The 13015-nt window shown below is 53.9% G+C and overlaps 1 protein-coding gene across 1 annotated transcript in view; it reads right to left on the bottom strand.

The window, feature by feature from the left end:
* Positions 1-13015, bottom strand: part of LOC132384036 (1-phosphatidylinositol 4,5-bisphosphate phosphodiesterase beta-3-like) — a 211803-nt gene that overhangs the window by 14767 nt on the left and 184021 nt on the right. The window contains exons 11-19 of the mRNA XM_059955321.1: positions 12621-12778; positions 8852-8934; positions 8405-8489; positions 5923-6103; positions 5046-5141; positions 2178-2251; positions 1697-1793; positions 1408-1492; positions 261-385 (exon numbers count right to left, since the gene is read on the bottom strand). Of these exons, the coding sequence (XP_059811304.1) occupies positions 261-385; positions 1408-1492; positions 1697-1793; positions 2178-2251; positions 5046-5141; positions 5923-6103; positions 8405-8489; positions 8852-8934; positions 12621-12778 (984 nt within the window). The remainder of the gene's footprint in view (positions 1-260; positions 386-1407; positions 1493-1696; positions 1794-2177; positions 2252-5045; positions 5142-5922; positions 6104-8404; positions 8490-8851; positions 8935-12620; positions 12779-13015) is intronic.

Here is a 13015-nt window from a genome sequence, read left to right as displayed (position 1 = left end):
GGAAGGTAGCCAATGGAGAATCCAAGGGAAATGAGAGGAGGAGGAGGGGGGATCGGAGAAGGGAGGGAGAAGAGAAGGGACGAGGGAGAGGGATGGTGGTGGGGTGCAGGGAGGGTGAGGAAGGGCAGTGAAGGGGAAGGGAGGTATGAGAGTGGGTGAAGAAAGCCGAAGGTGAAGAGGATAGAGAGCATGGGCTTGAGAGGAGGGAGAGGGGAAAAGCGAGGGGCGAGGGAATGAGAATGGAGGGGTGGGGCACTCACCGAGGGTCTGGAAGTTGAGGGCCACCATCTGGCAGCCGGTACTCCAGAAGACCTGGGGCATGTAGTTGGACGAGTCGACGCGGGTGCCCTTGGGGTAGATACGGCTCAGCTGTTTCTTGTTGTATCTGAAATGGTGGGGGGGGGGGACGTCGTCAAGGAGAAACCGCCAGTCAGGCTGCCTCTCGCCACGAACCTTCGACCTCCGCCAAGGACTCCCAATTCCCCTCTGACTCCCCCCACCTCGCACTCGGCTACCAGACCTGCTCCCTGGATGGCTCACCCCCTCGACTCTGGATTACTTCAGGTTACGGGGAGAATGGGGTTCAGAGGAACCACGATCAAATGGCGGAGCGGTCTGTACGGGCCGAACTTCCTTATGGTCTTACCTCTATCGTTCTACCTCTGTAACCGTAGCACTGCCTCGCTTTCCCTCGCGCCACCTGGACATGCTGCCTTTTAATCGCCGGCGAGAAGGAGCGGCCTATCAGTGCGAGGCTCACCGTGGCAGGCAGGTAGGCCTCTCTCTCTTGAGGAAAGTCAGTGACGGTATCGTGGTTCTGCGTTTACAGACTGTGGAGTTTGTCAGACTTATGGATTTATATTTTTTTTAAATCACCTCCTCCCCCTCAGTTCTGTTGTCCGAGGGGAAGGGTGTTTGGTGGGGGGTGACGTTCTGTTCGTTTTTTTTGTGCAGGGGAGGGGTTGTTTCTCGGGGGTCGACATTCCTGTTCCGTTTTGTGCGGGGGGGGGGAGGAGGAGGTGGTTTTGGGGGTTTTTGCCGTTGTTTTTGTAATGGGGGAAGAGTGTTGAAGTCTCTTCTTTCTTTGTTTCGTGGCTGTCGGGAGAAGACAAGTCTTCTTCTCCTTCAAAATAAACAAACCTTTAAATCTACTGATAATCTGAAGGGAGGCCGTGCAAAAAATCTTTTTTTCAATGTACCTCAGCACATCTGACAATAAATAAATTTTCAGGCCCTGTCCTCCGTGCAGGCCTTGTGCCCAAGTCCCTCTTCCTTCCTAACCAACAACAGCAGGCCTCAGCCCCAAGATAGATCCGGTTCCCTGAGGCCTGACCACACCCAGCTGGGCCTAAACCCAAGCCAGGTCTTCAAACGCCAGGCCCCGCTCATCCTGTCAGAGAAGGATACTCCACAAACTCCACCGGCGATTTGGTGAGCTGCTCCAATCCTTTCGTCTCCACCATCGACGACATCTCATAGTATTTGTCCCTCTCTGCGGGGGAAAAGTGGTCATAATGAGGCCTACAGGAACAGGCGGTCTCACCTGGTCTAATTTGCTGGAAAGACTCAGCAGGTCGGACAGTGCCCAAGGACAGAGAAGCAGTGTTAACACTTCTGGCCAAAGACCTTTGGATGGAGGTGGGGGAGCGAGAGAGAGATGGTATCGAGGGTTGCCCCCGGAAACGCGCAAACTTACTGCTGGCCACTTCGAAGGACTTGAACTTCACCGGCTCCACGTAATTGACCAGGGTCGACATCTCCTCCGTGGCATTGACCTCGCTTCCCGCCGTGCCCTGCAGGTCAGGGGGAGGTTGGGGAGGGGTTAGAGGGCACGGGGGAGGTATTAGTCCCATGTCAACGGGTCTGCCCCTCGCCAGAGAATTGAAGAGAGGACGAGGCCCCTTGGCAAAACCCACTGCATTCCCCTTTCCACCCCTCCAGCAGGAAGCCCATTCCCTCTCGGAAACAGTCCCAACTGTCCCAATCCAACAGGGGGACTCCTCCAATCCCGCTCCCCCCCAATAGGAAGACGGCTCCTCTCCTCTGCTGGGCACTGCCTGTCTCCGTCCCCACCGTTATCCAAAAGACAAGGAGAATCTCCATTTCCCCTGTGAGGAAGAGAGCCACCCCCTCCCCACCCCGTTAATCGTCCTCGGTCGGCCACACCCGAGACCCACCTCATCCGTCGAACTGGACTGTTTCTTTAAATCCTGCTCCTCCTCCTCGTCAAAGTCGCTCTCCGCTTCCCGATCTGGCAATGGTGGGTGGGGGTGGGGGTGGGGGGGGCAAACACCGGTTAGACCAGGTGGGGCTGGGAGCCCCCATACCCTTCGACCCGCCCAGAGACCGCTCCCTCTCCCGTCACCACCTCCACCCACCCCTCTCCCTCACCCTCCCTCGACTGCTCCTACAATCTCTGCTCTCTGCGGTCTCTCCCAAAACCTACCTTCACAGGAGGAGATCGTGCAGAAATATAACCCCTTCCCCCCCCCCCCGAATTTTATCCATTCTTACAGCAAAGCCAGGATTTATTGCCATCAAACAGAAAAGGAGCAAAATTAGGCCATTCGGCCCATCAAGTCTACTCCACCATTCCATCACGGCTGATTTATTAACCCTCTCAACACCCTTCTCCTATTTTCTCACCTAACCTTTGACGCCCCTGACTAATCAAGAACGCAGCCATATATGACTTGGCCTTCTTATTTGTCTGTGGCTATGACTTCCACAAATCCACCACTTCTGGTTAAAGAAATTCCTCCTCATCTCCGTTCTAAAGGGATCTCCTACTATTGTGAGGCTGTGCCCTCTGGTCCTGGACTCCCCCACTATAGGAAACATCCTCTCCACATCCACTCTATCTGTGTCCTCTGGTCCTAGACTCCCCCACTATAGGAAATATCCTCTCCACATCCACTCTATCTGTGTCCTCTGGTCCTAGACTCCCCCACTATAGGGAACATCCTCTCCACATCCACTCTATCTGTGACCTCTGGTCCTAGACTCCTCCACTATAGGAAACACACTCTCCACATCCACTCTATCTGTGCCCTCTGGTCCTAGACTCCCCCACTATAGGAAACATCCTCTCCACATCCACACTATCTGTGTCCTCTGGTCCTAGACTCCCCCACCACAGGAAACATCCTCTCCACGTCCACTCTATCTGTGTCCTCTGGTCCTAGACTCCCCCACCACAGGAAACATCCTCTCCACATCCACTCTATCTGTGTCCTCTGGTCCTAGACTCCCCCACCACAGGAAACATCCTCTCCACATCCACTCTATCTGTGTCCTCTGGTCCTAGACTCCCCCACCACAGGAAACATCCTCTCCACATCCACTCTATCTGTGTCCTCTGGTCCTAGACTCCCCCACCACAGGAAACATCCTCTCCACATCCACTCTATCTGTGTCCTCTGGTCCTAGACTCCCCCACTATAGGAAACACACTCTCCACATCCACTCTATCTGCGTCCCCTGGTCCTAGACTCCCCCACTATAAGGAAACATCCTCTCCACATCCACTCTGTCTGTGCCCTCTGGTCCTAGACTCCCCCACTATAGGAAACACACTCTCCACATCCACTCTATCTGCGTCCCCTGGTCCTAGACTCCCCCACTATAGGAAACATCCTCTCTACATCCACACTATCTGTGTCCTCTGGTCCTAGACTCCCCCACCACAGGAAACATCCTCTCCACGTCCACTCTATCTGTGTCCTCTGGTCCTAGACTCCCCCACCACAGGAAACATCCTCTCCACATCCACTCTATCTGTGTCCTCTGGTCCTAGACTCCCCCACCACAGGAAACATCCTCTCCACATCCACTCTATCTGTGTCCTCTGGTCCTAGACTCCCCCACCACAGGAAACATCCTCTCCACATCCACTCTATCTGTGTCCTCTGGTCCTAGACTCCCCCACCACAGGAAACATCCTCTCCACATCCACTCTATCTGTGTCCTCTGGTCCTAGACTCCCCCACTATAGGAAACATCCTCTCCACATCCACTCTATCTGTGTCCTCTGGTCCTAGGCTCCCCCACTATAAGGAAACATCCTCTCCACATCCACTCTATCTGTGTCCTCTGGTCCTAGGCTCCCCCACTATAGGAAACATCCTCTCCACATCCACTCTATCTGTGTCCTCTGGTCCTAGGCTCCCCCACTATAGGAAACATCCTCTCCACATCCACTCTATCTGTGTCCTCTGGTCCTAGGCTCCCCCACTATAGGAAACATCCTCTCCACATCCACTCTATCTGTGTCCTCTGGTCCTAGGCTCCCCCACTATAAGGAAACATCCTCTCCACATCCACTATCTGGGCCTTTGATAGATCATTTTTCTAACCCCCAGCAAGGACAGACCCTGAACCATCACATGCTCCTCAGATATGCAAGCTTTAATTCACGGAACCATTCTCCTCTGGGCCCCCTCCTCCAAAGGCAGTACGTCCTTCCTCAGGAGCCTAACTCCACTCCCAAAACTCTAAAAGAGGCCTGACTGTATCGAGACAGTGGCAAGTGCAGGCGGGGTGCACGGGAGGAGCGGCTGGAATCTGCGGGGCTCTTCCCTTCCCGCGGTGCATCTGCACGGAATTGGGAAGGGTCTGCGGGGACCACCTTTATCCTCCTGAGGAGGCTGGGCGACCCTCCCTGACCGAGACGTCAACATGGTCGGACCTGAACAGACTACCGTAGATATTCAAACCCATCCCCCCCATCCCCACAATTTTAACCGTAGCCTAATCAGGGGACAGTTTACAACGACCCAAAGGCTCATGGGAGGGAATGAACAAACTTGCTTGCAGAGGGCGCTGGAATTGAACTCTGAACTCCGACACCCCCACCCCCTGAGTGTGATAGGGTCGCACTTGACCGCTAAGCTACCATGGTTCCTGTGGTCAAGCCAGCTCCCCCTCCCACTGCCCCAGGGTCACCTCACCGCAGAAAAGGGCCGGCTCCCAGGTTTCCCAAACGTATACCCCCTCCCCCCCCCCCCCCGATCCGCAGCACCTTTCCCAGAGCCAGCCTCACTCACCAATCGATTTTCTGGGAACCTTCACCACCTCCTCCAGGTCTCGGGGTAACTGGCAGTCACCATTGGCCAGAGGCTGCCCCCCGTCTCCCCCCTCCACTGTAAGAGAGGACGAGAGGGGGAGGGTGATCGTGTGTCAAGCCGCAGGCAGCAAGAAAAGTCGGCCGTCAATTAGGGAGATGGCTTAACAGAGTTCAAGTGCATCGCCATCTGACCGTACACACGTTCCTCCAGAGCACGGTGCACCCACGAAACACATAATCCCACACAGCTCGTCAAACTAAACACTACCAGGAATGAGCTGGTACCGTTCGTTCACAACAGTACAGTGGGGTGAGGGAGCGGGGGAGAGAGAGCTGAGGGAGAGAGGTGGGAGGGGAGAGAGGTGGGAGGGAAGAGGGGAGGGAGGGTTGTTGATGGAAAGTGGGGGGTTCGAGATGCAAAGTGGGGGGGGGTTAAGATGGAAAGTGGGGGTCGAGATGAAAAGTGAGGGTTTGCAGATGCAAAGTGGGGGGGTCGGGATGCAAAGGGGGGGTCGGGATGCAAAGTGGGGGGGTCGAGATGGAAAGTGGGGGGTCGAGATGGAAAGTGGGGGGTCGGGATGCAAAGTGGGGGGGTCGAGATGGAAAGTGGGGGGTCGAGATGGAAAGTGGGGGGTCGAGATGGAAAGTGGGGAGTCGAGATGGAAAGTGGGGGGGTCGAGATGGAAAGTGGGGGTCGAGATAGAAAGTGGGGGTTTGGAGATAGAAAGTGGGGGTTTGGAGATGGAAAGTGGGGGGGTCGAGATGGAAAGTGGGGACAGAGAGAATGGTGGTGGAGGAGGGTGAGAATGAGAGGGGAGATGAAGAGGAGGGCGGAGGGAGGGTGCAGTCCAGCTTACCTGCACTGGGGGAGGTGAGTTCACCGATGCTCCCTGCGTCCAGGTAGCCCTGGGAGGCCTGTGGGATCAGCCTGTGCCTCACACTGCCCTCGCCCACCTTCACCTGGTGCTTTTTCTTGTTCTTGATAAGGATGCGACCTTTCAGCTCCTGGGGCGAGGGGAGGACCACACCGGGCTGCAGCTGTGGGGGAGAGGAACAGTGACACGGATCCTCACCAACCGGGAACATAACAGCCCCCTCAATGCTGTTGTTTTCCTTGTAGTTCGACACTCAATTGTCTGCTTGTATTTTAAACATTTCCTATATAAATGTAACTGTTTAGTATACTTCCTAGTGGTCACAGTCTGTATATGCAACAGTTCAGTGTCTCCCCTAGTGGTCACAGTCTGTATATGTAGTTGTTCAGTGTCTCCCCTAGTGGTCACAGTCTGTAAATGCAGCTGTTCAGTGTCTCCCCTAGTGGTCACAGTCTGTATATGCAGTTGTTCAGTGTCTCCCCTAGTGGTCACAGTCTGTATTTGCAGTTGTTCAGTGTCTCCCCTAGTGGTCAGTCTGTATATGCAGTTGTTCACTGTCTCCCCTAGTGGTCACAGTCTGTATACGCAGTTGTTCGATGTCTCCCCTAGTGGTCACAATCTGTATATGCAGTTGTTCAGTGTCTCCCCTAGTGATCACAGTCTGTATATGCAGTTGTTCAGTGTCTCCCCTAGTGGTCACAATCTGTATATGCAGTTGTTCAGTGCCTCCCCTAGTGGTCACAGTCTGTATATGCAGTTGTTCAGGGTCTCCCCTAGTGGTCACAATCTGTATACGCAGTTGTTCAGTGTCTCCCCTAGTGATCACAGTCTGTATATGCAGCTGTTCAGTGTCTCCCCTAGTGGTCACAGTCTGTATATGCAGTTGTTCAGTGTCTCCCCTTGTGGTCACAGTCTGTACATGCAGTTGTTCAGTGTCTCCCCTAGTGGTCACAGTCTGTATATGCAGTTGTTCAGGGTCTCCCCTAGTGGTCACAGTCAATATATGCAGCTGTTCAGTGTCTCCCCTAGTGGTCACAGTCTGTACATGCAGTTGTTCAGTGTCTCCCCTAGTGGTCACAGTCTGCATATGCAGTTGTTCAGTGTCTCCCCTAGTGGTCACAGTCTGTATATGCAGTTGTTCAGTGTCTCCCCTAGTGGTCAGTCTGTATATGCAGTTGTTCAGTGTCTCCCCTAGTGGTCACAGTCTGTATATGCAGTTGTTCACTGTCTCCCCTTGTGGTCACAGTCTGTATATGCAGATGTTCAGTGTCTCCCCTAGTGGTCACAGTCTGTATATGCAGTTGTTCAGTGCCTCCCCTAGTGGTCACAGTCTGTATATGCAGTTGTTCAGTGTCTCCCCTAGTGGTCACAGTCTGTACATGCAGTTGTTCACTGTCTCCCCTAGTGGTCACAGTCTGTATATGCAGTTGTTCAGTGTCTCCCCTAGTGGTCAGTCTGTATATGCAGTTGTTCAGTGTCTCCCCTAGTGGTCACAGTCTGTATATGCAGTTGTTCACTGTCTCCCCTAGTGGTCACAGTCTGTACATGCAGTTGTTCAGTGTCTCCCCTAGTGGTCACAGTCCGCATATGCAGTTGTTCAGTGTCTCCCCTAGTGGTCACAGTCTGAATATGCAGTTGTTCAGTGTCTCCCCTAGTGGTCACAGTCTGTATATGCAGTTGTTCAGTGTCTCCCCTAGTGGTCACAGTCTGTACATGCAGTTGTTCAGTGTCTCCCCTAGTGGTCACAGTGTGTATATGCAGTTGTTCAGTGTCTGCCCAAATTCAAAGTTTATCAAAGTAGAAATAAATCACCATATACAGATCTGAATTTCGTATTCTTGCAGGTCGTTATACTTGTATGATTCTGGAAGCTTCTCTGTTGCTGCAAATTTGAGTGGAATTTTTCTTATCTCTGTGTCTAAAAAGAACTGCCCCACGTTGGGTGCCGTCTTCTTCTTTCCCTCTCTCTCTTTTTCTGCTCCTATCTCCCTTCATCCTTTGTCTTCATCTTTTCCCTCTCCCTCTTTTCACCTACAGGTCGACTAACCCCATCCGCTTCCGACTAACGCTGAATCAAACGGTCGTGAGGCCACACAGCTTGTCCCTCTCTCCTGGTTCCGAAAGAGCGTCGGATCAAAAAGTCAGAATTCCACACACTCAGTCACCGGGCACGGACACCCACTCACCCTCCGGAGGGGTTCTCGTCCTCATCCCACTATCTCACTAGGGACAGATCCCACACACAGGGTACTTTTAAAGTGGAAGCAACAGCAAGGCGGCAAGAAAACGGGGTTGACATAAATTAGCCCCGATGAAATGACAGCGGACTTTGAGGCCTAATTCGGCTCCAAGGCCTAATTCTGCTTCGAGGCCTAGTTCTGCTCTGAGGCCTTGTGGACACAGGGAACGGGTGACTCCCAGGTGCCAGGTGAACCTACTGTGCCAGGATTGGATGACTACTTACTGGATATTTTTCCAAAGGGTCGATCAGCAGGGCCTCGCCAAAGATCGTCCGACAGTACTCCGCCATCTTGGCTTGCTGCTTGGAGCTGAGGAGAGGGACAGAGAGTCGGCAGGGGTGGTGTGGGGCGGTACATCAGGATGGTTGTCGAGGAACGGGAGAGGGAAGGATTTGGTAAAGGGTCATAAGGCTGGAGAGGGTAGGAGGGGAGAAGGGAGTGGGAGGGGAAGACCGGGCATGGGAAGGAGGGAGTGGAGGGGATGGAAGCGAAGGAGAGGATGTGGAGGAAAGGAACGAGGTTGGGTGGAGGGGGCAGAGAGGATAGGGAGGTAGGACGAGGGCCATCGGAGAGAGACGCTGATAAAGGAGAGGAGGAGAGGAGGAGATGGAGGGACAGATATCAGGGGGTGAGAGACAGCAGCCGGGGAAGAGGGAGGTGACTTCACTCACGAGTCAACGTGGTTCTCGAAGGACAGGATCAGAGGGTAAGGGCTTGTCTTGAAGGCACTCTCCGCGATGGCTTCAATCACCTCCTGTTTAGGGGGAAAGAGAGGGTGACAAGACACCGGCCATCAGCGACTGTTGGTCCCCCCTCCCTCCCAACCTCACCTCCCCCACCTCCTCCAGCCCAAACTCAGATCGGCGGGAGGGGGTCGGTTACCGCGGGGGCTTCCGACGGATGGGCGCGCACCATTCGGACAGACGAGGACTGATCAGAGGCAGTTAACACAGGTTTGTACGTGGTAAGTCACGCCCCACAAATCTAATCTCAGGAGCGTTGGTCCGGGGTAACTTGGAGTATTGTAAGCCCATATCCAGGAAGGAAGGTGCTGGCACTGGACAGGGACCACGGTGGGAGGGGGGGGGGGTCACAAAATTGACCCGAGTTAATTTGATGGGTTTAGAAGTGTAACCCCCTGGGTCGCCTCAGGCTCGCTCAGCTCATTCTCGTCTAGGGGGAGCAGCCTTCGGCCCCGCCAAACTGGGTAATCAGCTGGTGTGGATGCTGTGTGATGTCCCCGCCTCGCCCAGAAACAGACAGTACACCATATGCGATTAAATGAGTACAATTTATAAAGGTTACTATAACTAAGTGATTAATAATGATACAGTATATATGAAGAGAAAAAATAAAGAAAAGGCGCCAAACTTATCGAAGTCCAAACCACTTCGTGCACAACCGTTGGAGCTCAATTACTGAAGTCTTCTGGCCACAGTCGATCCCCTCCGAACTCCTCGACTCGCAGCTCAGAACCCTCCGAGTGGTCAACCAAGCACATATAGCTTCATCCCCCCTCCTCGGAGTACCTCCTGGCGGACCCCCGCTTGGGGTCCATTCCTCGCCCAGCTTACAGCATTGCATCCTCTCTCTTGACCCCCTCGCGCCGATCTGCCCAAAAGCCCGTCAACAAAAGCTTACAGACTCAGAAGAAAGAACATTAATCCCCATTTGGTTTACAAAGGAATACCATTCTCGTTATCAGTAAATTAGCATTCCTGCTAGTTAACAAAACAAAGAAGCCCTTTTGATTACATACACAGTAACAAAGGGGAAAAAGAAACCCCCCTTTACAGAAGAACAAAGGGGAGATCATATCGAATATTGAAAGGCCTAGGTAGAGTGGATGTGAAAGGAAGCTTTATCCTGGGGGAGGCGAGGACCGAGGAACTTTTTCAGCCCGAGGATGGTGAATCTGTGGAATTTGTTGCCACTGGTGGCTGTGGAGGCCAAGTCATTGGGTGTATTTAAAACGGAGGGCGAGATAGATTCTTGAACAGTCAAAGGCTACAGGGGAGAAGGCCCAGAAATGAGGTTGACAGGGAAAATAAGTCAGCCGTGATCAAATGCTGGAGCAGACTCCAAATGGCAAAATACTGCCCGTGTCTCATGGTCCTGAGATGTAACCAGGAGGATCGATGAGGGCAGGGTGGTAGATGGCTTCTATCTAGGCTTTGGACAAGAATCGCTACGCTAGGCCAGCCAGGAGGGGAGACCACCAGCTAACAAGGACTGGGTAGCACTGTGGCACAGCGGTTAACGTAATGCTTTAACGCGGCAGCGATCGGACGGTCCGGGTTCAATTCCCGCCGCTGCCGGTAAGGAGTCTGCACGTTCTCCCCGTGACTTTCCTCCCGTTTCCCCCGGCATCCCGAAAGGTGTATGTGTCGACCCACAGTTAGTACGTGACAGGCGTGCCAGGTCGGCGCCAGAGGCTGTGCCGACACCTGTGGGGTGACCTCCTTGGACTGCGTTGGTCGCTGACGCAAATGACCGGTGTTCTGACGACGTTTCGTGACAAATGAAGACCAGCTGTATGCCTCAGGATTCGATGTTGGGACCTCTGTTGTGTGGAATTCACTGCTCGTTCATGCAGATCAAATCATGACACAGTGCACCACCGCAGAACGAGGTAAAACAATGGAAGTGCAGAATTGGGTAAAAATGTTCACTCGGTGGCCACTGTAATAGTACACTTCAGCTCGCTAATGTAAATATATAATCAGCCAATCGCGTGGCAGCAACTCAGTGCATGAAAGCATGCGGACATAGTCAAGAGGTTCAGTTGTTGTTCAGATTAAACATCAGAACAGGGGAAGAAATGTAATTGAAGTGACTTTGACTGCGGAATGATTGTTGGCGCCAGATGGGGTGGTTCGAGTATCTCGGAAACTGATCTCCTGGGATTTTCACACACAACCGTCTCTAGAGTTTACAGAGAATGGGGTGAAAAACAAAAAACATCCAGTGATCGGCAGTTCTGTGGGCGAAAACGCCTCGTTAATGGGAGAGATCAGAGAGAACGGCCAGACTGGTTCAAGCTGACAGGAAGGCGACAGTAACTCAAATAAACACCCATTACAACAGTGGGGTGCAGAAGAGCATCTCCGAATGCACAACACGTCGAACCTTGAAGTGGACGGGCTACAGCAGCAGAAGATCCACTCCTCTAGCTAATAACATGGTCACTGGGTGTACAAGTCATGATTAGGCAGTTTGCAGATAACACTGTACTGAGTGAAGATGGCTAGAAAATATCACAGGGGCTCGTAGCAACACACACACACAAAGTGCCGGAGGAACTCAGCAGGCCAGGCAGCATCTATGGAAAAGAGTTAAACAGTCGCCGTTTCGGGCCGAGGCCCTTCCGCAGGACTGGAGAGATGAAAAAGATGAGGGATCTTCATCAGTTGAGTTGGATAGGTGTGCAGGGCTGCATTTTTGGGAAATAAATCAGGGTAAGACTTTTCACAGTGAACCGTTGAGCTTTAGCGAGTGTTGTAGAACAGAGGGACTATGCTACAGGATACCCTGCCCCACCGAGGGCTCGACACGAGGACAGCGAGCTGCTAACCGTTCACACTACACGTACTTTCAATTACATCTTATTCACTTTATTTGTGGTAAGATTACGTGCTGTGCGTGTGATTTGTGTTGTGTGGGTGAACGGTGTTGCTCCGTTTGGTCGTATACGAGTACAGTCAGGTGGCGATAGGGACTGGAGCTCGAACTCGAGGAGGCGTGTCCCGCGCGGTTGGAGGGCCGCGAGGGCAGAACAGGGGCTTGTTTAGCGGCTGTTGCTCTGTCGTGTTCAGAACTGTGGGCGCGCTACGTTGGCGCCGGAATGCGTGCTGACACCGCCCCCCCACCCAGCACGCCCTTGTGCTGCGTCAGCGGCTATCGCGCGCCTCGCCCCTGAACGCGGTTCCCAGACAGTCAACAGGCAAGCGAAGGACGCGCTGGCCTTCGTCAGCCAGCTGGAAATGCAGGCCGACGAACCCAAAACGCTGGAGGGACTCAGCATCCGTGGAAATGAACACGCTGTCGACGTTTCGGACCGAGACCCTCCAACAGAGCCGCAAAGGCAGAGAGCAGAGGCCAGGAAGAAAAGGTGGGGGGGGAGGAGGGCTGGTGGGTACGTGGAGAGAGCGGTGGAATCAGGTACGTTGATGTCCGAAGTGCCTTTGGACAAGACGAGGGCCAAACGAGGGTAAATGGAAGCAGATTAGATGGGGTTATGGGTAAGTATGACTGGGTGGGCTGAAGGGCCTTTCTCTGTGACTCAGCCCGTACCTCATAGACCGACCCACCTCCCCAAGCCCCATTAACCCCTCCTCCCCATTTCTCTTCAAAATGGCCCACTCCACTCCCCCTTTCCAACAAGCCTGCCCCCGCCCGCTCTGTCTGCCGGCTCCTGCCCCGCCCCTCCCCCGCTCTGACCTTGAAGGGCACCTCCGTTGTCATGGTGAAGCCGTGGGTGATGAAGGGCTCCTCGTCCGGGGGCCGCCCCTTCCAGCAGTCCAGCTCGACGCAGCGGCAGCCCGTCAGGAGCACCTGCCGGTACATCTCCACCGAGGAGTTCCCCGCAAGCTGGCCCGCTGAGGGGGGAGAGGGAGCGAGACGCAGTGATGGTCGCACGACCCCGTCCATCCTCATCGTCCCTCTATCCGGCCCTCTTCCTCCAACTCTCCTCTCTCACCCTCGCACCATTCCCTCGTCCACCTGCCCCTTCTGTCCTCAGCGAACTCTTCCCCTACTCTCACACCCCAAGCAACCTCCCTCATGACCACCCCCCTCGACCTCACTATCCAACTCACATACCTCCCCCTCGACCC

The sequence above is a fragment of the Hypanus sabinus genome, chromosome 31, assembly GCF_030144855.1.
Source record: "Hypanus sabinus isolate sHypSab1 chromosome 31, sHypSab1.hap1, whole genome shotgun sequence".
NCBI lineage: Eukaryota > Metazoa > Chordata > Chondrichthyes > Myliobatiformes > Dasyatidae > Hypanus > Hypanus sabinus.
The sequence above is the reverse complement of the archived record's forward strand: the minus strand, read 5'-3'. Positions and strand labels throughout refer to the sequence as shown.